We start from the raw sequence: 26,642 nt of genomic DNA on the forward strand, positions 1-26,642 counted from the left end.
TCATGACTAACATAGAAGGAGGGGGGTATAATAACTTATGAAATTATTGGGAAAACACAAAGAAAAATTATTCCCTTAGGTAAGGTAAATGAGAGAAGTATTAAAGACCCTTTTTCTATATAAGCAAAGGGGGAAGAATCTCTCTAAATATCAGCTCACCATTATTGAGAACATCAGGCTGTGAGAAATGAAGGCGTGGGTATGCAGCATTATTTGACACAATGTTTGGGAACCTCTGAGAGATGTAAGGGAAAGTGTAATGGACGGCTTTGTTGGGTGGAACTGACGGCATTGCTGCAAACATGTCCAATTCCTCTTCCATGATCCCATCTTCTTTGGTTGAACTCTGGCCTGGTGAGGATGAGAGAAATACAGTCTATATGTTATTGGCTACAAAGGACATATAATTCATTTTAACAAAACCATATATTATATACAACTTTTATAAACACTACAGCTATAAATTTGATCATAATATAGATAAATATGAGCCAAATGTATCAATTCTGGATAAACAAAGGAAAACTATACAGCTTGATCCTGCTCACCTAATATAAGTAAAGCTTTGGTATTGTTGTGTATTATCATTTGTGGTGAAGGATCTTCTTGGACCACCATCTTTGTCTGTCCTTGATACTTGTGGGAGGTCACCAAGAAGGACCGATTAAGAATTGGACTCTCTTGGTCATCTGGCAGTGTGAATGTCATTCTCTGGTCTGGGGGATTATCCCTCACCACCACTGGATGTGCCTGATATCCATTCTGACCTATCTGTATGCAGCAAAGTTCCTCATCTGAACTGGAAGCACCAGGATCCTTGAGAATGTGCCACATTAGGAGGGGGACTTCTTTCAGCTCAGCCGTAGCTGGTTTTGAGGCTAAGTCCAGGGCTGGCAGAGACACTGGGAGCTGCACCTTGATGTCACCAGCATAGACATACATTGAGCGGATGGTCAATTCCTCTTGGGTGTTGTTGGTGATGGAGTAAGTGGGAAGGAGGTGCAAGATCTGTATGTTCTCCTCATAACTGGACAATACTGTGATCAAGTATACTTTATCTTGTGTCAAGATGCGCAAGTTTGTAAAACCTTCACGTGGTATCCTTCCTTCAAATTTTAGGCTGTACCACCTGTCTTCTTTGGACAACTGCAATGGCACAGTGTGGTACTGCTGATCATTATCAACTACCCCAATTGTAAAAAGTCCATCTAGCTTGGGAGGAGCAAATACAGCACCAGGGGGCACAAACCAGCAGCTTGTTGACTCGTGTTCACGCAAAGCAATTTCTATACCTGAGTGGTTGATCATGAGAGCCCAAGGTCTTATATCCACCAAGAGAGTATTGCACTGAGAATAAATACCAGAGAATCCAACCTGTGGAAAGCACATGATATTAAAAAAACTGATTATTACCAATTATAAAGGTTCTTAAAAAAATATTAATTTTTATAAAATAAAGATAAAGAAAAATAGAAAATATGCATACCTGCAAGTCAATTTTAGGCTGATCAGCAAAGAGAACATCCCCCATGAAGTTAGAAGTATCTACATAAGGCCAACGTTCTTCTGGGCCATCAAATAAATTCTGAAGATACTGTGATATGTCCACAGGTTCTTGAGAATGGGATAGTCGCATCTGATATATATAAACCAAAGAAATTAGTACAAATAAAATGAAAAGGGAGAATTAAGAGCATTCATATAATAAATATCAATCAACATAATTCAAGGTACAATTCCTCTCTATTTTCTATGATTTGCAATTTTAAATAATCAATAAGAGGTGAAAGAAAAGGCTTTATCAACTTGATAGGACATCACCATGAAATGTAAATCATTTTAGGTTGTAGTCTTGTAAAAGATAATTAAGAAATTAACAAGCCATTCTTATTCTTCAGTTTGAAAAACAAGTTCCATTTGCAGTAGCAGATTCTTTTCCAGGGAAACTTGGGATTAGAAGAGATGCTGGTACTTCAGCCCAAAACATGGATGCATGGCAACTAAGTGCAATGATCTGCATCAATACAGGTAAAATGAAGTAGAAACTGGAGGTAAATGTTCTAGTTTGAGAGGACCTTCAGCCACCATATCACGTCAGTGTCCAGAAAACATCTAGGCACTCCACCCACCTGGTCAGCCATGGCTCTTGAAAGGGGAATGGGTGGACTTGAAACCTCTAACTCTGGGTTTAATTGGAATGTCAGCTGATGTGTGATGCCACCATCGCACTGTAGTGTATGTGTTTTTCCACGCCCCTTCACCACAACCTGGAATTCAGTGAATGATGCTCTCTTTTAGATAAGTGCTTTAGAAAAAAAGAATGTTAATACACATCATGCTATAAATTTTATGGGTAACAGAAGCTGATATCCAATTTCCTATCTTTTACCTGATGTGAAGTGTGATTGCTTGGAGTGTTGACATGGAGAATCAGTGGCCGAGGAAGATGGGACCTGACCATGTACTGTGGGCTGAATACCACCAAGAGTCTCCACACAGAGCCTACTCTCTGCCTCAGCACACGACACCATGAAATGAGGCTCTCTCCCTTCATCTTCAAGGGAATCTTCACCAGGAGGGAGTCCTTTGTCCGCTCATATGACAAAGGAATCTCCCCTGACCATATAGTCTGGTTTCCCATCAGTCGGACTCGTATTCCATGGGCCTCACCAATGTAAGATGGGGCTACAAACTTGCTTTGAAGCATGTGTGTCGCTGCATGTTTGGGTGAATCTTTTTCCTTGCCTGGCTCAATGATTCTGAATTCCAAATGTTCATTGAGGCAGTTGGCTATGGAAAGCAGTCCTGAGAATGTGACAAGCTTCTGGGTTGGCGACAAGTTCTCTAGGGCTACCATGAAGTGAATGTGATAATTTTCATGGTGAATTGTACGTATCTGAGAAACAAAAGCCACTTGTTTAATATTGCCAAATAAGGTTGTTATTTTCGCATGAATGCTGCTATGTTATATTTCTTTTATGTTCAGAATCACTTCCATTAGAGCTCTTAATGGAAAAAAAAAACATTTACCATTTCTAATAATTAATAGTACACTTACCTGATACCCTTCTGTGTCCAGCATAAATGGGTCACACCATTTCCACTTGCCTCCCTCCACACACACATGCAGTAATGGTGGGTATTTGTGACTCCTCCAGGAATAAAGGTGGATTCCTCTGGAGCCAAGGAGTATATTCTCATCTGTCCCTACTTGCCCAAACCTTATAGTCTCCAGTGTATCATTGCATATAAGATAATTGGTCATAAATATCACAGGGGATTTCTTGAGGAGGGCCAAGTTCGGCCCACATGCTACATCTGAAACTGTGGCTGACACCTGCAGCCAACTCTCATAGGCGACATTCAATGTGTGGATAATGGACTGGTTTACATGGATGAACATTGGTTTGACTGTGATTATAGAGTCAATGCAATTAGGTTTATCTGGTCCCTCAGCATCTTGGGTGACAAGACTTGCTTCAATAAATGTTGGTTCCAGAAGACAACTGTTGGTTAAGAAGCTGTAGCTAAGCACATCAGTTCGCACAGATCCCCCTACCTGTACATGAGCTGCTGAGGCCCAAGAATATGTGCGCATAAATGCATTCTCTAAGGTAAAAGTAAGGAAGGGCTGTTCTTCAGGAGCTAATCTATCTAAAGTGAAAAATCTAAGCTCTTTGGGCAGTTTATTTCCAGTCAGGGCAAGATGATTGTAAAGAGTTACCTGTGCCTGCCCAACAGACACCACAGCCTGAGTTCTGGGCAATAAGTCCACAGAAAACATAGAATCTACCCGCATACATGCAGCCAAGGCTCCTGGGGACACTATAATTTTCCCATCATGTGAGTCACTATCTTCTTCCCTGAAATCTATACACACTCTCCACATAGATGATACTGCAATATGTTGTTTTTCATAGAAACTTGGCAGATCTAGCTGGCAGAACTTTGACTCTGACAACTGGAACTGGCGATATGTTATGAAAGTGTCACGTAGTGAATCAAAGTACTGAAGGGCACACAAGACTTGATCTTTGTCTTGGGCATCTGCCATTGTGCTAAACTCAGATGCAGCAACAAATGGAACAGGATAAATGTCAACTCTGGTCAGTGTCCGAGGTTCTGGGTAGCACCAGACCATGGTCCCTGCCATCTTGTCAAACACAACTTGGTAAGGCTTTGGATCCTCAAGTGCTAGACTCACGTACTGGAAAATTCCAGCACGTAAGTCATCCTGGTACAGAATGTCATGTGGATGCTCTTCCTTCTTGGCTGGCTTGACCTGCTTCACCTCTATTATTTCTTCACTTTCACTGTTCATGAATGTTGATATGTGCTGCCATAGGTCCATGAAGCAAAATAAATGTTCTGGGCCCAAGTCCACCATTATGGTTTCTGTATCAATTCTTATTTCTACATAAGGCTGAGTACTCCATTGGAGCCATAGCAGCTTCAGTTCCCCAGATACTGTCCATGGCTTAAGGAAAGTTTGAAGTTTTTGAGAATGATAGATTGATTTCATGTGCAAATCTAGGATATCTGCATTGATGGTGATTTCTGAGATGATGTCCAGTCTTGCATCCTGGGGCTGGGATGCTCTTTTGCGGGTGGTAGAAGTGCGGAACTTTATTCCAGATATGCTACAGTGAAGTTCTGTCTTAGCTTTGTGTGGCTTCATCACTTCACAGTTGACCACAACCTGGTTTGTCACCACGGATATGCTGTCAAAGTTGGACAGAGCTTGACGCAGAATCTCTGGAGAAGAGGTCTCTTGGGAGTCCAAGGAGCTGTCTGGCTTTGGAACTGGCTTTGCGTCATGTGAGGAGATCACTCCCAGCACTGGAGTGACTTTAGACATGCTGCTCATAACATGGATCACTTGCTGCCAACGACTCTCACTTAGGTACAGGCGGACTGGCCTTCCAACTTCAATATTTATGCACGCTGAAATAATTGACATTGATCAAAAACTCCTTTTATAAAGTTTATGTAAATACTAGTATCCTGAGATAATCTACATTTCTTATCCATTTGTACAGATTTTTATTAAATACTGCAAATATGAAAGTTAAGTTAACATGGCTGGCTGATATTTCATATTGAGAAACACATATACTCAAACTTAATATCCTATTACACAGACAAAGACAAAGAAACTCTTTGCTTACCAGGCTTGTGTAGGAAATCTGTAGCAGAAATAACTAACAGAGCAGGAGGAATGCCAGTTTTGAGATGAGGATCTCCTGGCCGTGTCTCAAGCCATGATGTAGTATAGTCTTCTGCACTTGGCAGCTGTTTGGCTTCTGTGGCTGTAAAACAGTTGCATAATAAACATAAAAATTAGTGTCACAAAATCATGACTATCTACACATCATGCTCATTTATATACCATAAAAACAGAATTTGCAATTTTCCTCATTATCCTGCGATATCATGATCACTACAAAATAAAATCAATAAACCAATAATTTAATACATATCTTCTTACCTTTCACAGAAAACCCTTTTGGAACACTTCGCAGTATGAAGTTGAAACAAGATATGTCTAGCTTTTGTTTTAATGGCTGACAAGATAAGAAAGCATGAGGCTGGGAAACCACCACATAGAGAAGGGGTCGAATGCGTGGCTGAGTGAGGTTCACTCCTCCCCCCTCACATACTGATCCTTCCTCTGAACCCTCATACCTGCAATTGATATGAAAAATATGAATACATGCAAAATAAAGTCCTCATATACACATCTGCATTTGTACACTAATTATACTACCATTAACTTATATCCTATGGAAGATGTGGGATTCATGTCATGGCTGACATGGTCGTGGCTCTGGGTGACATGTTGTTCATGTCATGTTTGACTTAGACGGCTCCAGGCAATGGGTCACTCATGTCATGTTACGATAATGTGTGCATTACATTTTAGGCTGTTTTTTTTTATAAGGAACCCTCATGCCCACACATATCATACCCTAGGGCACTGCCTGAGGGAGACCAGGATATATAATGCTATGATTGGCTAATGTTTTGTATAAAGGGCAAATTTTAGCACATAAATCATTTGCCTGCCATCCATGGGAGATGCTGCATACTAAAACATAATGTTTTCTTGCTACTAATGTGAACCTGTAAGTAACTTTCAATCTTGTTTATGAGATCTGCCTCTGTGTGTCAACTACTCATATTGTCTCTTGGCACTCTGCCAGAGTGAGTGTCTTGAAGTTTGACACTAAAAGAAAAATTATAGGTTTGGAACTAGTAGCAATGCAACTCACCAGGAAATGAAGAGGCAAAGATTACTAAAAATGTTGCACTCTTACAAAAACATTAGCATCATCTGCTTTATATTATCTGCTAAAATTTTCAAACTTAGCAACTGAGTTCTTTCGCAGTGCCCTAGGGTATGATAGTGTGGGCATGAGGGTTCCTTATAAAAAAAAAACAGCCTAAAATTTAATGCACACATTATCGTAACATGACATGAGTGACCCATTGCATGGAGCGTCTAAGTCAAACATGATTTTGAACAACATGTCACCAGAGCCACGACCATGTCGCCATGACATGAATCCCACATCTTCCATAGGATATAAGTTAATGGTAGTATAATTAGTGTACAATGCAGATGTGTATATGAGGACTTTATTTGCATGTATTCATATTTTTCATATCAATTGCAGGTATGAGGTTCAGAGGAAGAGACAGTTGGGGAGGGGGGAGGAGTAAACCTCACTCAGCCAGCATTCGACCCCTTCTCTATGTGGTGGTTTCCCAGCCTCATGCTTTCTTATCTTGTCAGCCATTAAAACAAAAGCTAGACATATCTTGTTTAAACTTCATACTGCGAAGTGTTCCAAAAGGGTTTTCTGGAAAGGTAAGAAGAATGTATTAAATTATTGGTTATTGATTTTATTTGTAGTGATCATTTTATCGCAGGATAATGAGAAAATTGCAAATCTGTTTTTATGTATATAAATGAGCATGATGGTAGATAGTCATGATTTTGGACACTAATTTTAGTTATTAGCAACTGTTTTACAGCACAGAAGCCAAACAGCTGCCAAGTGCAGAAGACTTTACTACATCATGGTTTGAGACACGGCCAGGAGATCCTTCATCTCAAAACTGGCATTTCCTGCTCGTTGGGTTATTTCTGCTAAAGAAGTTCCTACAGAACCTGGTAAGCAAAGAGTTTGCTTTGTTTTGTCGTGTGTAATAGGATATTAAAGTTTGGGAGTATATGTGTTTCTCAATAGAAATAACAGCCAGCCAGTTAATTTACTTTCATGTTGCAGTATTTAATTAAAAATCTGTACAAAGGATAAGAAATGTAGATATATCAGTGTGCTAGTATTACATAAACTTTATAAAAGCAGTTTTGATCAAGTCAAATTTCCAGCTGTTTAAATATTGAGTGGAAAGCCAGTCGTGTACCTAAGTGAGAGTGTTGGACAGCAAGTGATCAGTTATGAGCAGAGGCTAAATTCAATTCCCAGGAGCTGGGAGTGATCATTCTACGGGGACGCATATGCCAGTTCCAAACCCTAGGGGACAGCTCCATTGGAACTCAAGAGACCTCTTCTCCAGAGATTCTGCTCAAGAGCTCTGTCCACTTTGACAGATATCCTGGAAAACCAGGTTTGGTCACACTTGTGAATGATGAATGCCACAACAAAGCTAAGACAGAACTTCACTGTAGCATTTCTGGAATAAAGTTGCGCACGTTCTACCACCCGCCAAAAGAAGCATCCACCCAGGATGCTAGACGGACCATCATTCAGAAATCACCTCAATGCAGATATCCAGATTCCCACATGCAATCATACCTATCCATTATCCAAAACTTCAAACTTTCCCTTAAGCCATGGGACAGTATCTGGCGGAACGAAGTGCTTGGCTCCAAGAATATCACCTTGATGTAGAAATAATCAATTGAAATACAGAGACTATAAGGTTTTGGACTTGGGACAGAACAATTATTTGCTCATGGACCTATGGAGCACATATCAACATTCATGAACAGTGAAAGTGAAGAAATAATAGGGTGACACAACCCGGCCAAGAAGGGAAGAGCAATTCCAGATGGACATTTGTTACCAGGTGACTTACTGAATGATTTGCAGTACGTGAGTCTAGCACTTGAGGACAAAGCTTACCAATTGTTTGGACAAGATTGACAGGGACTTTGTTGGTGTCCCAGAATCGGACACTGACCAGAGTGACATTATCCTGTTCCATTTTTCCAGGGTTTAGCACAAGGAGAATGCCCAACAAAGATCAATCTTGGTGCCCTTTCCAGTACATTGATTCAATACGTGGACATTCATAAACATTAGCCAGTTCCAGTTGTCAGAGTCAAAGTTGCAGCTAGATTGCCAATGCTTCATGAAAAACAAATATTGCAGTCCATCTATTGGGAGATGGTATAGATTCAGGGAAAAGATAGGTGACTCAATGAGGGACAATAGTGTCCCCGGGGGCCTTGATGATGTATGCGGGGTAGATTCTATGTGTCTGTGGCTTATTCCCAGAAAGGCTGTGTGTCTGTGGCAGCCACAGGTAATGTTTACAACATCTTGCCCTGACTTCGAAATAAACTGCCCAAAGGGAAAGTTAGAATTTTTCACTTTACATAGATTAGCTCCTGAAGAACACACTTCCTTAACCTTACCAAAAAGAGAAGCATTATGCCACATATTCGTTGGGCTCAGGAGCTCATGTACAGGTAGGGGATCAGTGCGATGATGGCATAGCACAGCTTCTTAACCACATTTGGGGTCTTCAACCAACCATTTTTGAAGAAGTTGGTCACCAGGATGCTGAGGCCGGGTTTTAAACCTAATTGCATGAGTCCTATAATCACAGTCAAACATTTCCATCCATGTAAACCAGTACATTGATCCACACATTGATGTCGCCTATGAGAGTTTGGGCTGCGGGTGTCAGCACAGTTTCAGATCAGCATCTGGCCGAACTTGGCCTCCTCAAGAAACCCTGTGTATTTAAAATGAAGAATAATTGATATGCTTGTACATTGTAATATATTTTGGGCAAGGGGACAATGAAAATACTTTGCTTCCAGAGGAATCCACCTTTTCCTGGAGGAGTCACAAATACCAACCTTTACTGAAGTGTTTGGAGGGAGGCAATGGAAATGGTGCTGACCCATTTATGTTGGAACAGAAGGGTATTAGGTAAGTGTACTATCAATATTAGAAATGTAAATGTTTATTTTTTTCCAGAAGAGCCTCTAATGGAAGTGGATGTTTTTGAACATAAAAGACATTAACATAGCAGCTTTTTTCATGCGAAAATAAAACATTTTTTGGCAAATTAAAAAGGGTTTTGTTTAGATACGTAGTTCCACAGAAATTTCACAATTCACTTATGGTAGTAAGAACTGGTCGCCAACATCAGAAGCTTGTCACATTTCAGAAAACTGCTTTCCATGCCCCCTCAATGAACTTGTAATTCAGCCCCATAGCCAAGGCAAGGAAATTTTAAAGGGATTCACCCAAACATGCAGCGACACACATGCTTCAAAGCAAAGTTTGTAGCCCAGCTAACATTGGTGAGGACCATGGAATACGAGTCGCATCTTGAAAACCAGACTATATGTAGCTGGAGTTTCCTTTGTCATTATGAGGGACAAAGATTTCCCTCCTTGAGATTCCTTGAAGATGAAGGGAAGAGCCTCATTTCATGGTGTCGTGTGCTGGGCATCAAGAGTAGGCTCTGTGTGGAGACTTTTGGGGATCAGCCAACAGTACTGGTCAGGCCCCTTCCTCCAATGTGCATGCACACTCCAAGCAATCCACTCACACAGTACAGATAGGAACTTGGATACAGCTTCTGTCCAAAAATTTATAGCATGAGTGTGTAACATTCTTTTTTTCCAAAGCACTTACTAACAGAGAGGATCATTCACTGAATCGGTTTGGTGAACGTGGAAAACACATGACACGTACAGTGGATGGTGGATCCCACATCAGACTGACATTCCACATACAACCCAAAGCTTAGAGGTTCAATCCAACCATTCCCTTTTCAAAGACCATGCTGACAGTGGGTGGATGCCAGATGTTTTTGAGCATGACGTGTATGGTGGCTAAGGTCCTATCAAACTAGAAAATTTAAATCCATTCGACTTATTTTACATGTAATGAGCCAGATTCATGCAAAGATTTGGGGCATGCATCCATGTTTGGGCGAAGTACCAGCATCCTTTCTAATCCCAAGTTTCCCTGGAAAAGAATCTGGCTACTCAAAGGAACTGTGTTTCAAAATGGTGAGAATAAGAATCTTTACTTTCTTAAATATCTTTACAAACTACTAACTAAAATGATTTTTCTTTGGGTGTTTCCAATAATTGATAAAGCCTTTCTTTCACCTCTTATGTATTATTTTAAAATTGCAAATCATACGAAATTTTAGTGAGGAATTGTTTTTGAATATGTTGATTGATATTATATAGGGAATGCTTCTTTAATTTCATTCCTTTTCATTTTTTTTATTTTACTAATTTCTTTGGTTTATATATTTTTCATATGCGACTATTCCCATTCTCAAGAACTTGTGACATATTACAGTATCTTCAGAATTTTTTTGATCCCAGAAAGAAGTGGATATTAATACTTCTAACTTTCATGGGGGATGTTTCTTTGGATCAGCCAAATTGAATTGCAGTTAGATATTTGTCTATTTTCTTTAATCTTTATTTTATAAAAATTAATATTTTTTAAGAACCTGATATTTGTAATAATCAGGATTGTTTAATATCATGCTGCTTTCCACAGTTGGATTCTCTGGTATTATCTCAGTGCAAACTTCTTGGTGGATATAAGGACCTTGGTCTCAGGGATTCAACCACTCAGTATAGAAATGCTTGCGGAACAGAGTCAAACAAGATGCGGTTGTGCCCTCTGTGCTGTATTTGCTCACCCCAAGCAAGGACTTTTTACAAATTGGGGTAGTTGAAAATTTGATCGCAGTACACACTGTGCCATTGCAGTTGTCCAAAGAAACCAGGTGGCAGCACTAAAATTTAAGGAGGTACACGGAATGTTTACAAACTTGCGCCATTTTGACACAAGATTAGAGTATACTTGATCACAGTATGTCCAGTTTGAGGAGAACAAAGTTTGACCTCTTCCAGTTACTCATCCCCAACACACCCAAGAGATTGACCATCCCCTCAAAGAGCTATGCAGTGACACAAGTGCAGCTCCATGCCTGCCAGCCTGGCTTACGCCTCAAAAACCAGCTACAGCCTTGAGCTGAAGAAGCCCTCCTTATGTGCACATTCCAAGGTTCTGGTGTTTCCCAGTAGATGAGGAACTTTGTCATTTACAGATAGGTCAGAATGGATATCAGGCAATCCAGTGGTGGGAGGGATAATCCCCCAGCAGAGAAATGACATTAAACACTGCCAGATGACCAAGAGAGTCCAATTTCTTAAATGAGTCCATTCTGGTGACCTCCCCAAGTATACAAGGACAGCACAAAGATGGGGTTCCAAGAAGATCCTTCAACACAAATGTATACACAGACAATCACAGCATTTACTTATATGGGAGCAGGATCAAGCGGGTATAGTTTTCCCTTGGGTTATCCAGAAATTGATACATTTGGGCCATGATATCTATATTATGATCAAATTATAGACTTGTGTTTATAAAAGTGTATAATCTTGGTTTTGTTTAAAATGACATTCTATGTCCTTTGTCAATACATATAGGTACTGTATTTCTCCATATCCTCACCAGGCAGAGTTCAAACCAAAATATGGGATCATGAAGAGGATTGAATGTTTGAAGCAATGCCTCAGTCTACTACCAAAGCGCCCTACACTTTCCTTCATCTCTCAGAGGTTCCAAACATTGTGTCAAGTCTAGGGCTGCATACCACGATTTCATTTCCACAGCCTGATGTTCTCAATAAGGTGAGGATTTAGAGAGATCTTCCCCTTGGGCTTATATAGGCTGAAGGGTTCTTTAATATATCCATTTACTTATAAGAGGTAATCATTTTTCTTTGGTTTTCCAATAATTTCATAAGTTATTATAACCCCTCAAGTTAGTCATGGCAAATTTATAATTTGACAGACAATATTTAGTTTGAGTTTTTTTAAGTTTTGTTTATGATATTCCATGTAATTTTCACTGATTATACTGGAATGATTTTCTTTTCTTTTAGTTGTGTCATCATATCTCACATCAAGCATTTCTCATGTAAAATAATATTGAATTAAATATATTGTTTATGATATTATAGTAAATTATTATTATGATTATTAATTTTTATTATATTGTATCTAGATCATTTTTTTTATCATTTCATCATTATAAGAATATCACTAAACTCCTCATTACTATTTTGCAGCAGAATCAGAGGAGGTTGTGGAGCAGGTGAGTGGACATTCACAGCTTTATGTCAGTTTGTGAGCTTCCTGGTCATGGAGAGTGAAAGTTCAAGAATTTTAGAAGTGGTTCTACACGGTCCACTTTGGTTATCGACCCAGCAGCCAGATGGAGGTCTCTGTAGGAATAGGAGCGCATAGCAGCAGTGCCATCCAAGGGGATGGCACTTCCTAAACAGGCAGGGTTGTTTGAAGGAAAAGGAGGCCTTGGCTTTGAGAGGAACCCATTCAACCCCCATAGCTCCCTACCACCCAGAGGGGCAATCCCAAAGAGAATGGAAACACAGTGAGTGCACTTCCTCATGAGCCTGTGTTCCACTCAGGAGAAAAGAACAATCAGGCAACTATGGTTGTGTATTGCTCCTTTCATGTGTACAAGGGGTTACTGGTCATGAAAGATGAATGTCTGTGACCATAGACATCTCAGAGATTTTGGAGTCACATTAGATAATTTATTTTTTAAGTTGAGGCTAAAATGACTTGTCAGAGAAATCTTAGGCCCTGGACTACTGTGATAAAGGAGTGTGAGTTAATTTATTTGTTGTGTGTGCCAAATGACAATCAGCTCTATTGTAGTATAAATATGATTTCCAGTATACTTATTGAAAGGGATAAGAATCTGATCCTAGAATATCACCATTAGATATAAAATATAATTATATTTATCAAAAAATATCATATTACCATGTTATTTTTTGAAGGTAACAAAAATGTGATAATTCCGTATATAGCTAAAGCTATAATCTTTTTGCTGAAGATATCTATCTATGGATATTCTTAGCTATTTATTCCTAATCTAAGCATAAATTTTTTTCAAATATGATTCAGAAAATAAGAATGAAGAGGTAATCACTCCTATTGTCAGGGGAAAATTGCCCCAAAGGTCCTTGTAAAGGTCAATGCATGAACCCTTCCAAGAGTCACCTGATTGACCCAAATCCATTTGTTAAGTGTCATCCCCAGTCAAGCTGTTACACTCTGGATCGCACCACTAAAGCTTTGGGGATTTAGCTACTGAATTTTTATAGAATAGTTACAGTTGGTCAAAAAAATCTACTATGCACACTTGTCTGGAGACTCATAAGATTTAGGTTGTTATCCTTACATGTAAATCCTAGATTTGAAGATGTGATATGGATAAGGATTGTATTTTATAAAGGGGATTATAAGGTCTTGGATTTATAGCTAGGTGTATACTATATGGCTCTATGTCCTGGTCAAATACTTATCAGTATAGCATATTTTCCTATGATTTGTTTTAGTCTTAATCTAATAGAAAATGTATATTATAATAATTCATGGATATTATGCTAAAAAAGATTAATAGTATTAAAAAGGGCATTATAACATGATATATTTAATTATATATAAATCTATGGTTTCATTTTATGATCTAGGACTGTTGTATCCTCATAAAATTTGAATATCTTAATAAAATGAGGATATATTGGATCAATACTATATATGCTGCATGATGATGTATGAGCTTATAACCATTGTATATATGCTATAAGGATTGTATTTTAATATCTTTACTGGGTAAGACAGTATGGTATACGTTTAATTTTTTGGTCTTATTTTATATATGAGGGTAATTATTCAATTTACATTATAAAAGTAATTTGACAGTATGAATGTTATTTCATTATTGAATGCATATATGAATAAAATACAACATAAAAAAAATAGTGAATATTTTCATATATACAATATAAACCTAGATATTATTATATATTATATCAACATATATTACACAAACCAAGCATATTATAAAAATAATATTAGATTAAATATATCCTTATATTATAATATTCTATCAGGAATCTAAATTATAATTATGTTATCAACTGTAAAATTTATATGATACTTATATTATATATATATTTTTTTTCTAGTGTATTATATACTTAGCATACTAACCATGAAGTATATAATATATATAGCAAAGAGTTGTATAGATATAAAGCTGTGGCATTGTATAAAATAGGAGGTGCTGCTATTATGGTTAAAGAGGATTACTTAAGTAAATCTTTATCTTAAATATTCTTAATACATATATATCATGATAATATTAAAATTTATCTAAGATCATCTATAGATATAACGAATTATAGTGTTTATTTAAAATTAGTATGTATATTTTTAATACTTGTTTGCAGGTATTATCTTAGCAGTTATCGTTTATTATATACATTGATATAAATGCTATAATATGTGAAGTTTTATATATTAGGATGGGCTGCGTGGCCAGGGGTTGAGGCAAGACTCATCTGGCATGAGCACAACCCCTGACTTGTATTGACCCCGGTGTGTTTTGGGGCAAGGTTCATTTCTATGGCCATAGCATGGGTGAGAAGTCCAAGTCATGTTGATCCCAAGCCAGAAAATAGACGTGATTAATTCCTTAAAAAAAATGTACTTTCGTATCATAATCTGAGAATTTTATACATATATATATGTATATTTTAATTATGTGTATATAGTATATTGTATATATAAAAAAATATATATATATATATATATATATATATACATATATATATATATATATATATATATATATATTATATATATATATAAAATATATATATATATGTATATTATATATATATATAAAATATATATATATTATATATATATATATATATATATATATATATATATACACACACACACACACACACATAATTATACATACATATATATACTGTATAAAGAGTTCTAAGGATTACTGTACGACAGAGGTACATTCTCTAGCAAGAATTAAATCAAGAATCATATTAACACTCTGAGGAGGTGAATCAAAATAAAGATATATAATGAGACAAAAATTCATAACCTTCCTCCAATGCGCCATAAGGAAATGAACCTTTAGTCACCCAAAACACACCTGAGGAGTCAATAACACAGTGACAGGAGTGTAAGTGCCTGCAGCTGTCAGATGAGTTGCATCAACAGCTGCCAACACAGCCTGACACTCCTGGGGAAGTGCAGCAACAAACTTCCACACTAGCTTCAGTGGAGCATTGACCTCCATGCAATGTGGCTCCACTAATGGGGGGAAACGAGGAACCTGCTCACGATGCCAGCCTGCACCCTGCAGAGACAAGTCAAGTTTAAAAATGATACCCCTAATAAATAAACACTGAGAATTCGTTACTCTCTACTAGATGATCTTAGGCAGCTAAAGTTGGTAATATTATCCAACTGAGTATATGTCCACAAGGAATATTTAAGATAAAGATTTACTTGAAGTAATCCCTGGCCTGTGTGAACCAGAAGGTCAGCAGCACCTCCTATGGGCTTTGTGACAATGCCAACCAGCCCTTTGCCCACACCTCCTACCACACTCTTTGCTGTCAGCCCATCATTCATCAGAGCTTGCATGGGTTGGTGTGCTAGTCCTCCAATAGCACCTAGAAAAAAAAATATATATATAATACAAGTACACATAAATATACAGTTGAGAACATAATTCACTAATTTCAGATTCACTGATCCAGCAAATTTGATAGGTAAGGATCATGATTTGAATCTGGCAATTATTAGTTTGTATGAGAACTGCTTGGTCAGCTGTGGCAAAATAAATGCTTGATACAGACACTAAACCTGAGGCTCAATCTAGGTTTCATATTGTATATAGGTGAAAATATCACTATTTTTTTGTGTGTTTTTTAATTCATATATAGCATTTCAATAAAGAAAGTAACATGTCATGACATGTCAAATTACTTTTGCCAATGCTAAGCTTGAAGTAATCTACCCTCAATACAAAACTAAAGACCAAAAAATTGAAACGTGTTAACCATGACTGTCTTACCCAGTAAAGATATTCCAAAGGCAGACAATCCCTGCATCAGCCCATGTGCAAGGCCAGATGGTTGGTAGCGTCGCCATGCCTCACTGCGAGCAGCATGGTCTTGGTCCAATGACAATCGCTCCATGTTGCGAGCCACAGAACTTGCCAGATTTGTGAGGGATACAACAGTTCCTAGAGCAGAAAATGGGAAACCATAGAGTTCATTGGTAAATTAGATGCATGTTTATGCCCTTATTAAAACTATTCAAGTCTTTTTTAGCATGAAATCCATGAATTATGGTATAATAAACATTTTCCTTTGAGAGTAGAGACTAAAACAATCATGGGAGGAAAATATACTAACCTGCAGTAAGGTGTTTGACCAAGGACATAGAGCCATGTGTTACACCAGCTATAAATGCCCAAGGACCTTGTAGGATCCCTTCATAAGGAAGTTGCACAAAGTCCTTGATCCCAGATCCAACAGTCCTGGCAAATCCTCCAGGATTTCCCAGCAGGTCCAGAGATCCAACAACCCAACCAGCTCTTATGAGTGCTCCAGACAAGAAGTGCATAGTGAGATTATGACCCAAGCTGTAACTTGTCGTCATAATGTCCGTACGCTGGAATCCCCCAAAGCTGAGTGGTGACTGATCCAGAGCTATGTACAGCTTGACCGAGGCATGGACACTTAACAAAATGGATATTGGGTCAATAATCAGGTGACTCATATGGATGGGGTGGGTCATGGCATTGGACTTGACAAGGACTTCTTGGGGCAATTTCATGACAATAGGCAGGTGTTCCTCCTCTTCATTCTCTTCCTTTTCTGCAATCATATTTGAAACTTTGTGCTTAGAGGTAGGAAGAAATGAGGCTAGAATATCCATGAGGGAGTAGAACACTGCATCTTCAGCATAAAGGGTTATAGGCTTTAGCCTCATATGGACGGAATGTATGCACATTTTTGTTGGGGACCGTTCAAGAACCAGGGACATGGTATAGAGTGCATTGTTGTGAGAAATCTGAATTGCTCTTTCGATGGGGTCTAATGGTGAGATTCTAGGAGCAGATTCTGGATCCTGTCGAATAAGTATCACTGGAAAGTCATATTTGCCTACTACAAAGAGCTGATTGTCAATTTGGGCATCACCAACAAATAGTATAAGCTCAACACGCTCCTTTACACAGTAGTCCAGGGCACGAAGTTTCTCTGATAAGTCAATTTTAGGCCTCAAACTAAAAATAAAGTTATCTAATGTGACTCTCATAATCTCTGAGATGTTCTCTTGGTCACTGACATCATCTTTTAGGACCAGTACCACTTGTGTGCACATGAAGGAGCAATACACAACCATAGTTGCTGTATTGTTCTTTTCTTTGAGTGGAACAACAGGCTCAGAGGAGGGCTTTTTCTCGTCTGTGTTTCCTATTTCTCTTTGGGGTTGCTCGTCTGGAGTGGTAGGGATGTCTAGGGGGTTGGAATGTTCCTCTTCAAAGACAAGGCCCTCCTTTTCCTTCACAACCCTGCCCTTGTTTGAGGAAGTGGCCACTCGCCCCTTGGATGGCTCTGCTGCTATGCGACTCCTGATGTCCCTAGCAGAGACCTCCACTCTGCTGACTGGGTCGATAAACACGTGGACCGTGTGACCCACCTTCTCAATGCGAACTTTCACATCTCCATGACCAGGAATGCTCACAAACTGATCATAATGCTGCTGAATGTCCACTCCCTGACTCCACAAAACCTCCTCTGATTCTGCTGCAAAAATAGTAATGAGGAAGATATTAGTGATACTTCTTATAATGATGAAATGATAAAAAAAAGTGATGAAGATAATAATAATAAAAATGTTAATAATAATAATAATAATGTTAATAATAATAATAATAACAATAATAATAATTATAATAATTATAACAATAAGAATGATAATGATGATGATGATGATGATGATGACAACAAGCTAAAAGGAGGAGAAGAAAATCATTCCATATAATCAGTGGAATTACATGAATATCAAAAACAAAATCTTAACAAAAACTCAAACTAAATTATTGTCTGGGTTAATAATTATAAAATATCATGACTAACATAGAAGGAGGGGGGTTATAATAACTTATGAAATTATTGGGAAAACACAAAGAAAAATTATTCCCTTAGGTAAGGTAAATGAGAGAAGTATTAAAGACCCTTTTTCTATATAAGCAAAGGGGGAAGAATCTCTCTAAATATCAGCTCACCATTATTGAGAACATCAGGCTGTGAGAAATGAAGGCGTGGGTATGCAGCATTATTTGACACAATGTTTGGGAACCTCTGAGAGATGTAAGGGAAAGTGTAATGGACGGCTTTGTTGGGTGGAACTGAAGGCATTGCTGCAAACATGTCCAATTCCTCTTCCCATGATCCCATCTTTTGGTTGAACTCTGGCCTGGTGAGGATGAGAGAAATACAGTCTATATGTTATTGGCTACAAAGGACATATAATTCATTTTAACAAAACCATATATTATATACAACTTTTATAAACACTACAGCTATAAATTTGATAATAATATAGATAAATATGAGCCAAATGTATCAATTCTGGATAAACAAAGGAAAACTATACAGCTTGATCCTGCTCACCTAATATAAGTAAAGCTTTGGTATTGTTGTGTATTATCATTTGTGGTGAAGGATCTTCTTGGACCACCATCTTTGTCTGTCCTTGATACTTGTGGGAGGTCACCAAGAAGGACCGATTAAGAATTGGGACTTCTTGGTCATCTGGCAGTGTGAATGTCATTCTCTGTCTGGGGGATTATCCCTCACCACCACTGGATGTGCCTGATATCCATTCTGACCTATCTGTATGCAGCAAAGTTCCTCATCTGAACTGGAAGCACCAGGATCCTTGAGAATGTGCCACATTAGGAGGGGGACTTCTTTCAGCTCAGCCGTAGCTGGTTTTGAGGCTAAGTCCAGGGCTGGCAGAGACACTGGGAGCTGCACCTTGATGTCACCAGCATAGACATACATTGAGGGATGGTCAATTCCTCTTGGGTGTTGTTGGTGATGGAGTAAGTGGGAAGGAGGTGCAAGATCTGTATGTTCTCCTCATAACTGGACAATACTGTGATCAAGTATACTTTATCTTGTGTCAAGATGCGCAAGTTTGTAAAACCTTCACGTGGTATCCTTCCTTAAAAATTTTAGGCTGTACCACCTGTCTTCTTGGACAACTGCAATGGCACAGTGTGGTACTGCTGATCATTATCAACTACCCCAATTGTAAAAAGTCCATCTAGCTTGGGAGGAGCAAATACAGCACCAGGGGGCACAAACCAGCAGCTTGTTGACTCGTGTTCACGCAAAGCAATTTCTATACCTGAGTGGTTGATCATGAGAGCCCAAGGTCTTATATCCACCAAGAGAGTGTTGCACTGAGAATAAATACCAGAGAATCCAACCTGTGGAAAGCACATGATATTAAAAAAACTGATTATTACCAATTATAAAGGTTCTTTAAAAAAATATTAATTTTTATAAAATAAAGATAAAGAAAAATAGAAAATATGCATACCTGCAAGTCAATTTTAGGCTGATCAGCAAAGAGAACATCCCCATGAAGTTAGAAGTATCTACATAAGGCCAACGTTCTTCTGGGCCATCAAATAAATCTGAGATACTGTGATATGTCCACAGGTTCTTGAGAATGGGATAGTCGCATCTGATATATATAAACCAAAGAAATTAGTACAAATAAAATGAAAAGGGAGAATTAAGAGCATTCATATAATAAATATCAATCAACATAATTCAAGGTACAATTCCTCTCTATTTTCTATGATTTGCAATTTTAAATAATCAATAAGAGGTGAAAGAAAAGGCTTTATCAACTTGATAGGATATCACCATGAAAGTAAATCATTAGGTTGTAGTCTTGAAAAGATAATTAAAAAATTTAAAACAAGCCATTCTTATTCTTCAGTTTGAAAAAAAGTTCCATTTGCAGTAGCAGATTCTTTTCCGGGGAAAAACTTGGGATTAGAAGAGATGCTGGGTACTTCAGCCCAAAACATGGATGCATGGCAACTAAGTGCAATGATCTGCATCAATACAGGTAAAATGAAGTAGAAACTGGAGGTAAATGTTCTAGTTTGAGGGGACCTTCAGCCACCATATCACGTCAGTGTCCAGAAAACACCTGGCACCCCACCCACCTGGTCAGCCATGGCTCTTGAAAGGGGAATGGGTGGACTTGAAACCTCTAACTCTGGGTTTAATTGGAATGTCAGCTGATGTGTGATGCCACCATCGCACTGTAGTGTATGTGTTTTTCCACGCCCCTTCACCAACCTGGAATTCAGTGAATGATGCTCTCTTTTAGATAAGTGCTTTGGAAAAAAAGAATGTTAATACACATCATGCTATAAATTTTATGGGTAACAGAAGCTGATATCCAATTTCCTATCTTTTACCTGATGTGAAGTGTGATTGCTTGGAGTGTTGACATGGAGAATCAGTGGCCGGGGAAAGATGGGACCTGACCATGTACTGTGGGCTGAATACCACCAAGAGTCTCCACACAGAGCCTACTCTCTGCCTCAGCACACGACACCATGAAATGAGGCTCTCTCCCTTCATCTTCAAGGGAATCTTCACCAGGAGGGAGTCCTTTGTCCGCTCATATGACAAAGGAATCTCCCCTGACCATATAGTCTGGTTTCCCATCAGTCGGACTCGTTTCCATGGGCCTCACCAATGTAAGATGGGGCTACAACTTGCTTTGAAGCATGTGTGTCGCTGCATGTTTGGGTGAATCTTTTTCCTTGCCTGGCTCAATGATTCTGAATTCCAAATGTTCATTGAGGCAGTTGGCTATGGAAAGCAGTCCTGAGAATGTGACAAGCTTCTGGGTTGGCGACAAGTTCTCTAGGGCTACCATGAAGTGAATGTGATAATTTTTCATGGTGAATTGTACGTATCTGAGAAACAAAAGCCACTTGTTTAATATTGCCAAATAAGGTTGTTATTTTCGCATGAATGCTGCTATGTTATATTTCTTTTATGTTCAGAATCACTTCCATTAGAGCTCTTAATGGAAAAAAAATAAACATTTACCATTTCTAATAATTAATAGTACACTTACCTGATACCCTTCTGTGTCCAGCATAAATGGGTCACACCTTTTCCCACTTGCCTCCCTCCACACCCCACATGCAGTAATGGTGGGTATTTGTGACTCCTCCAGGAATAAAGGTGGATTCCTCTGGAGCCAAGGAGTATATTCTCATCTGTCCCTACTTGCCCAAACCTTATAGTCTCCAGTGTATCATTGCATATAAGATAATTGGTCATAAATATCACAGGGGATTTCTTGAGGAGGGCCAAGTTCGGCCCACATGCTACATCTGAAACTGTGGCTGACACCTGCAGCCAACTCTCATAGGCGACATTCAATGTGTGGATAATGGACTGGTTTACATGGATGAACATTGGTTTGACTGTGATTATAGAGTCAATGCAATTAGGTTTATCTGGTCCCTCAGCATCTTGGGTGACAAGACTTGCTTCAATAAATGTTGGTTCCAGAAGACAACTGTTGGTTAAGAAGCTGTAGCTAAGCACATCAGTTCGCACAGATCCCCCTACCTGTACATGAGCTGCTGAGGCCCAAGAATATGTGCGCATAAATGCATTCTCTAAGGTAAAGGTAAGGAAGGGCTGTTCTTCAGGAGCTAATCTATCTAAAGTGAAAAATCTAAGCTCTTTGGGCAGTTTATTTCCAGTCAGGGCAAGATGATTGTAAAGAGTTACCTGTGCCTGCCCAACAGACACCACAGCCTGAGTTCTGGGCAATAAGTCCACAGAAAACATAGAATCTACCCGCATACATGCAGCCAAGGCTCCTGGGGACACTATAATTTTCCCATCATGTGAGTCACTATCTTCTTCCCTGAAATCTATACACACTCTCCACATAGATGATACTGCAATATGTTGTTTTTCATAGAAACTTGGCAGATCTAGCTGGCAGAACTTTGACTCTGACAACTGGAACTGGCGATATGTTATGAAAGTGTCACGTAGTGAATCAAAGTACTGAAGGGCACACAAGACTTGATCTTTGTCTTGGGCATCTGCCATTGTGCTAAACTCAGATGCAGCAACAAATGGAACAGGATAAATTTTCAACTCTGGTCAGTGTCCGAGGTTCTGGGTAGCACCAGACCATGGTCCTGCCATCTTGTCAAACACAACTTGGGTAAGGCTTTGGATCCTCAAGTGCTAGACTCACGTACTGGAAAATTCCAGCACGTAAGTCATCCTGGTACAGAATGTCATGTGGATGCTCTTCCTCTTGGCTGGCTTGACCTGCTTCACCTCTATTTTTTCTTCACTTTCACGTTCATGAATGTTGATATGTGCTGCCATAGGTCCATGAAGCAAAATAAATGTTCTGGGCCCAAGTCCACCATTATGGTTTCTGTATCAATTCTTATTTCTACATAAGGCTGAGTACTCCATTGGAGCCATAGCAGCTTCAGTTCCCCAGATACTGTCCATGGCTTAAGGAAAGTTTGAATTTTTTGAGAATGATAGATTGATTTCATGTGCAAATCTAGGATATCTGCATTGATGGTGATTTCTGAGATGATGTCCAGTCTTGCATCCTGGGGCTGGGATGCTCTTTTGCGGGTGGTAGAAGTGGGGAAAACTTTATTCCAGAAATGCTACAGTGAAGTTCTGTCTTAGCTTTGTGTGGCTTCATCACTTCACAGTTGACCACAACCTGGTTTGTCACCACGGATATGCTGTCAAAGTTGGACAGAGCTTGACGCAGAATCTCTGGAGAAGAGGTCTCTTGGGAGTCCAAGGAGCGTCTGGCTTTGGAACTGGCTTTGCGTCATGTGAGGAGATCACTCCCAGCACTGGAGTGACTTTAGACATGCTGCTCATAACATGGATCACTTGCTGCCAACGACTCTCACTTAGGTACAGGCGGACTGGCCTTCCAACTTCAATATTTATGCACGCTGAAATAATTGACATTGATCAAAAACTCCTTTTATAAAGTTTATGTAAATACTAGTATCCTGAGATAATCTACATTTCTTATCCATTTGTACAGATTTTTATTAAATACTGCAAATATGAAAGTTTAGTTAACATGGCTGGCTGATATTTCATATTGAGAAACACATATACTCAAACTTAATATCCTATTACACAGACAAAGACAAAGAAACTCTTTGCTTACCAGGCTTGTGTAGGAAATCTGTAGCAGAAATAACTAACAGAGCAGGAGGAATGCCAGTTTTGAGATGAGGATCTCCTGGCCGTGTCTCAAGCCATGATGTAGTATAGTCTTCTGCACTTGGCAGCTGTTTGGCTTCTGTGGCTGTAAAACAGTTGCATAATAAACATAAAAATTAGTGTCACAAAATCATGACTATCTACACATCATGCTCATTTATATACCATAAAAACAGAATTTGCAATTTTCCTCATTATCCTGCGATATCATGATAACTACAAAATAAAATCAATAAACCAATAATTTAATACATATCTTCTTACCTTTCACAGAAAACCCTTTTGGAACACTTCGCAGTATGAAGTTGAAACAAGATATGTCTAGCTTTTGTTTTAATGGCTGACAAGATAAGAAAGCATGAGGCTGGGAAACCACCACATAGAGAAGGGGTCGAATGCGTGGCTGAGTGAGGTTCACTCCTCCCCCCTCACATATTGATCCTTCCTCTGAACCCTCATACCTGCAATTGATATGAAAAATATGAATACATGCAAAATAAAGTCCTCATATACACATCTGCATTTGTACACTAATTATACTACCATTAACTTATATCCTATGGAAGATGTGGGATTCATGTCATGGCTGACATGGTCGTGGCTCTGGGTGACATGTTGTTCATGTCATGTTTGACTTAGACGGCTCCAGGCAATGGGTCACTCATGTCATGTTACGATAATGTGTGCATTACATTTTAGGCTGTTTTTTTTTATAAGGAACCCTCATGCCCACACATATCATACCCTAGGGCACTGCCTGAGGAAGAACAGGATATATAATGCAATGATTGGCTAATGTTTTGTATAAAGGGCAAATTTTAGCACATAAATCATTTGCCTGCCATCCATGGGAGATGCTGCATACTAAAACATAATGTTTTCTTGCTACTAATGTGAACCTGTAAGTAACTTTCAATCTTGTTTATGAGATCTGCCTCTGTGTGTCAACTACTCATATTGTCTCTTGGCACTCTGCCAGAGTGAGTGTCTTGAAGTTTGACACTAATAAAGGAAATACTGATGCTATGGGGGCAGCAGCCTTGTATAGTACTGGATACAATCTCATATTTTGTAAAAAAAAAAAAAAAAAAAAAAAAAAAAAAAAAAAAAATGCAAATGAGTGATTTTTAAAAATATTTCATCTTTCATTAAAACCAAATTCAATCTTGTACACAGAGTGAAACAGACCATATTTATAATAATGTACATAATTAGACTACTACAGGTTCAATCTAGCAACTAAAATGTATATCACGCATCTCTGAATATTAAATCATTAAAATGATCTTTTGCATACAAGTGATATAAAAAAAAAAAAAAAATCATATAACTTTGTTGGTATGGTATGGCAAGTGCTACGCATTGGCCTCATCTGAAAAGGCCCAGTCCTGTGGGCAATGGGTTAAACACTCACCCATCTTCCACCTCCTTTTCTGATGGCGTTTCCACTCCAGTGTCCCGAGGTAATGTTCTCTGGCGGTTCTGTGGTAACCTCTTGGGTGAGGGCTCTGACTCTGTTGATGCAGCCTCAGCCACTAGCTCACGCTCCCTCTTCTTGGCTCTTTGCTCCAGCTTACTCCGCTGCCAACCCTGAGGAAAGAAAAAGTGAATAAATTTCATTAAGTCTTGTCACCTGGATTTCCTTACACCATTACCTAAAAAGGAAGAGTGTCTTATCAAAATAATTTTCCTTATTGTTAGCAATATCATTTCTTTTATAGCATCATATTTACTGTGAATGTGAAAATTCACAATCACTATCCATATCTATGAGAAAAAGAATTCTTATTGAATTTTATATCAATATAGCTATTCTTATCATTAGTAATACAATTGGTTGTTGCTACACATTAGTGAAGCTATTTAGATGTTACCTTCACACTCAATTTTTGCCCCTCTTCTAGAATCCCTCTGTCAAAGATGCTGGCAGTAATCTTTCCTCCTGTGACCAGTAGTTCCAATGGCACAAAAGACCAGGAGCCACTGCTTCCTGTGGACTTTAGGCTAGCCATTCCTTTTGAGAGTTCTACTGACGATATGTCACAGTCCACTCCACTGTCCTGGATGTCTAATGGCATCTGTGAAGCTTGGCCTTGCCTGCCACTTGCTATCATCTGGGTTATCAATCTGTAAGAGCAATGATATGAAGGTTTGTGTTCTTCATAAATTACCTCTTTAGACTGCCCATTTATGCATTTATTTTGAAAGTTAATTTGGAAGCACTACTTAATGTTTGCAAATGTAATTTTCCTCCATAAGCAAAATATTCATCTAATAATATCATTTACTAATTTCAAGTCCTTTACTCTTCTGGATCATCCTATACATATGATACTCTGGGACCATCAAAGAAACTTACAAAAAAATGAAATTTCACAAATGCATGATCTTATGTGTAACTCACCTTGTGGTATCCTCAACAATATCCTGAAGGAGACAGATCTGTGGCAGACTTATATGGAGGTCAATATCTGAAGTGGCATTTATTTCTAACGAATGACCTGCCACCAGAGTAGGGGACGATACCCCATCCTCTCCTTCAACCCCTCGATAAACAATGGCAGGAGCTGCTATAATTCTGCTGTCAAATCTGTGTAGAAATTGAAAAATTACTCAAAATGTCTGCATTTATGATGAATCTAGTTTACATAAATAAAACTGAACCATGGAATAAATTTTGCAAGAACATTCCACTACTGGAGACATCTTAATGCAACAAGAATTCATCATATATCAGCTACTTTACAACATTTTGGCATTTGCTTGCCTTGCAATGAATGGATGAAGAATAATGTCTGTATCTTTGTTATCTTGTGTTGGATCATAATTGTTCCACTCTAGAGCTGGATTCTCCCCCATAACTCGCAACCGTTCACCAGAAGAACTCCTGGGTCGTCCTCCCTTCACACTCACCAAGTCATACCAGGATCCTATTGGGAGAAGAGTGACATATCATACTGTGTTGTTGTTCCTCTAAAGCATAATTAACTCATGCATAGCGAAAAAGCATAAAACCAAAACTGACACAGAGATATAGTGACATTACCATTATAAAGAGATGAGGATATAATACAGCTATACTTTTATAATATGGATTGAAAGTTATAAATTTCTTCCATTAT

The 26,642-nt window shown here is 38.6% G+C and overlaps 1 protein-coding gene across 1 annotated transcript in view; it reads right to left on the minus strand.

Moving 5' to 3' along the window:
- Nucleotides 1-159: 159 nt before the first annotated feature.
- The window catches only part of LOC119597509 (vacuolar protein sorting-associated protein 13B-like), a gene marked incomplete at its 3' end in the record, with an annotated part of 26,726 nt that continues 243 nt past the window's right edge, over nt 160-26,642 (minus strand). The window contains 12 exon segments of the mRNA XM_037947087.1: nt 160-351; nt 549-1,374; nt 1,487-1,636; nt 2,130-2,267; nt 2,390-2,896; nt 3,059-4,944; nt 5,169-5,309; nt 5,489-5,685; nt 24,935-25,110; nt 25,395-25,647; nt 25,925-26,110; nt 26,288-26,450. Of these exon segments, the coding sequence (XP_037803015.1) occupies nt 160-351; nt 549-1,374; nt 1,487-1,636; nt 2,130-2,267; nt 2,390-2,896; nt 3,059-4,944; nt 5,169-5,309; nt 5,489-5,685; nt 24,935-25,110; nt 25,395-25,647; nt 25,925-26,110; nt 26,288-26,450 (4,815 nt within the window).

Source organism: Penaeus monodon, chromosome 39 (assembly GCF_015228065.2).
Source record: "Penaeus monodon isolate SGIC_2016 chromosome 39, NSTDA_Pmon_1, whole genome shotgun sequence".
NCBI lineage: Eukaryota > Metazoa > Arthropoda > Malacostraca > Decapoda > Penaeidae > Penaeus > Penaeus monodon.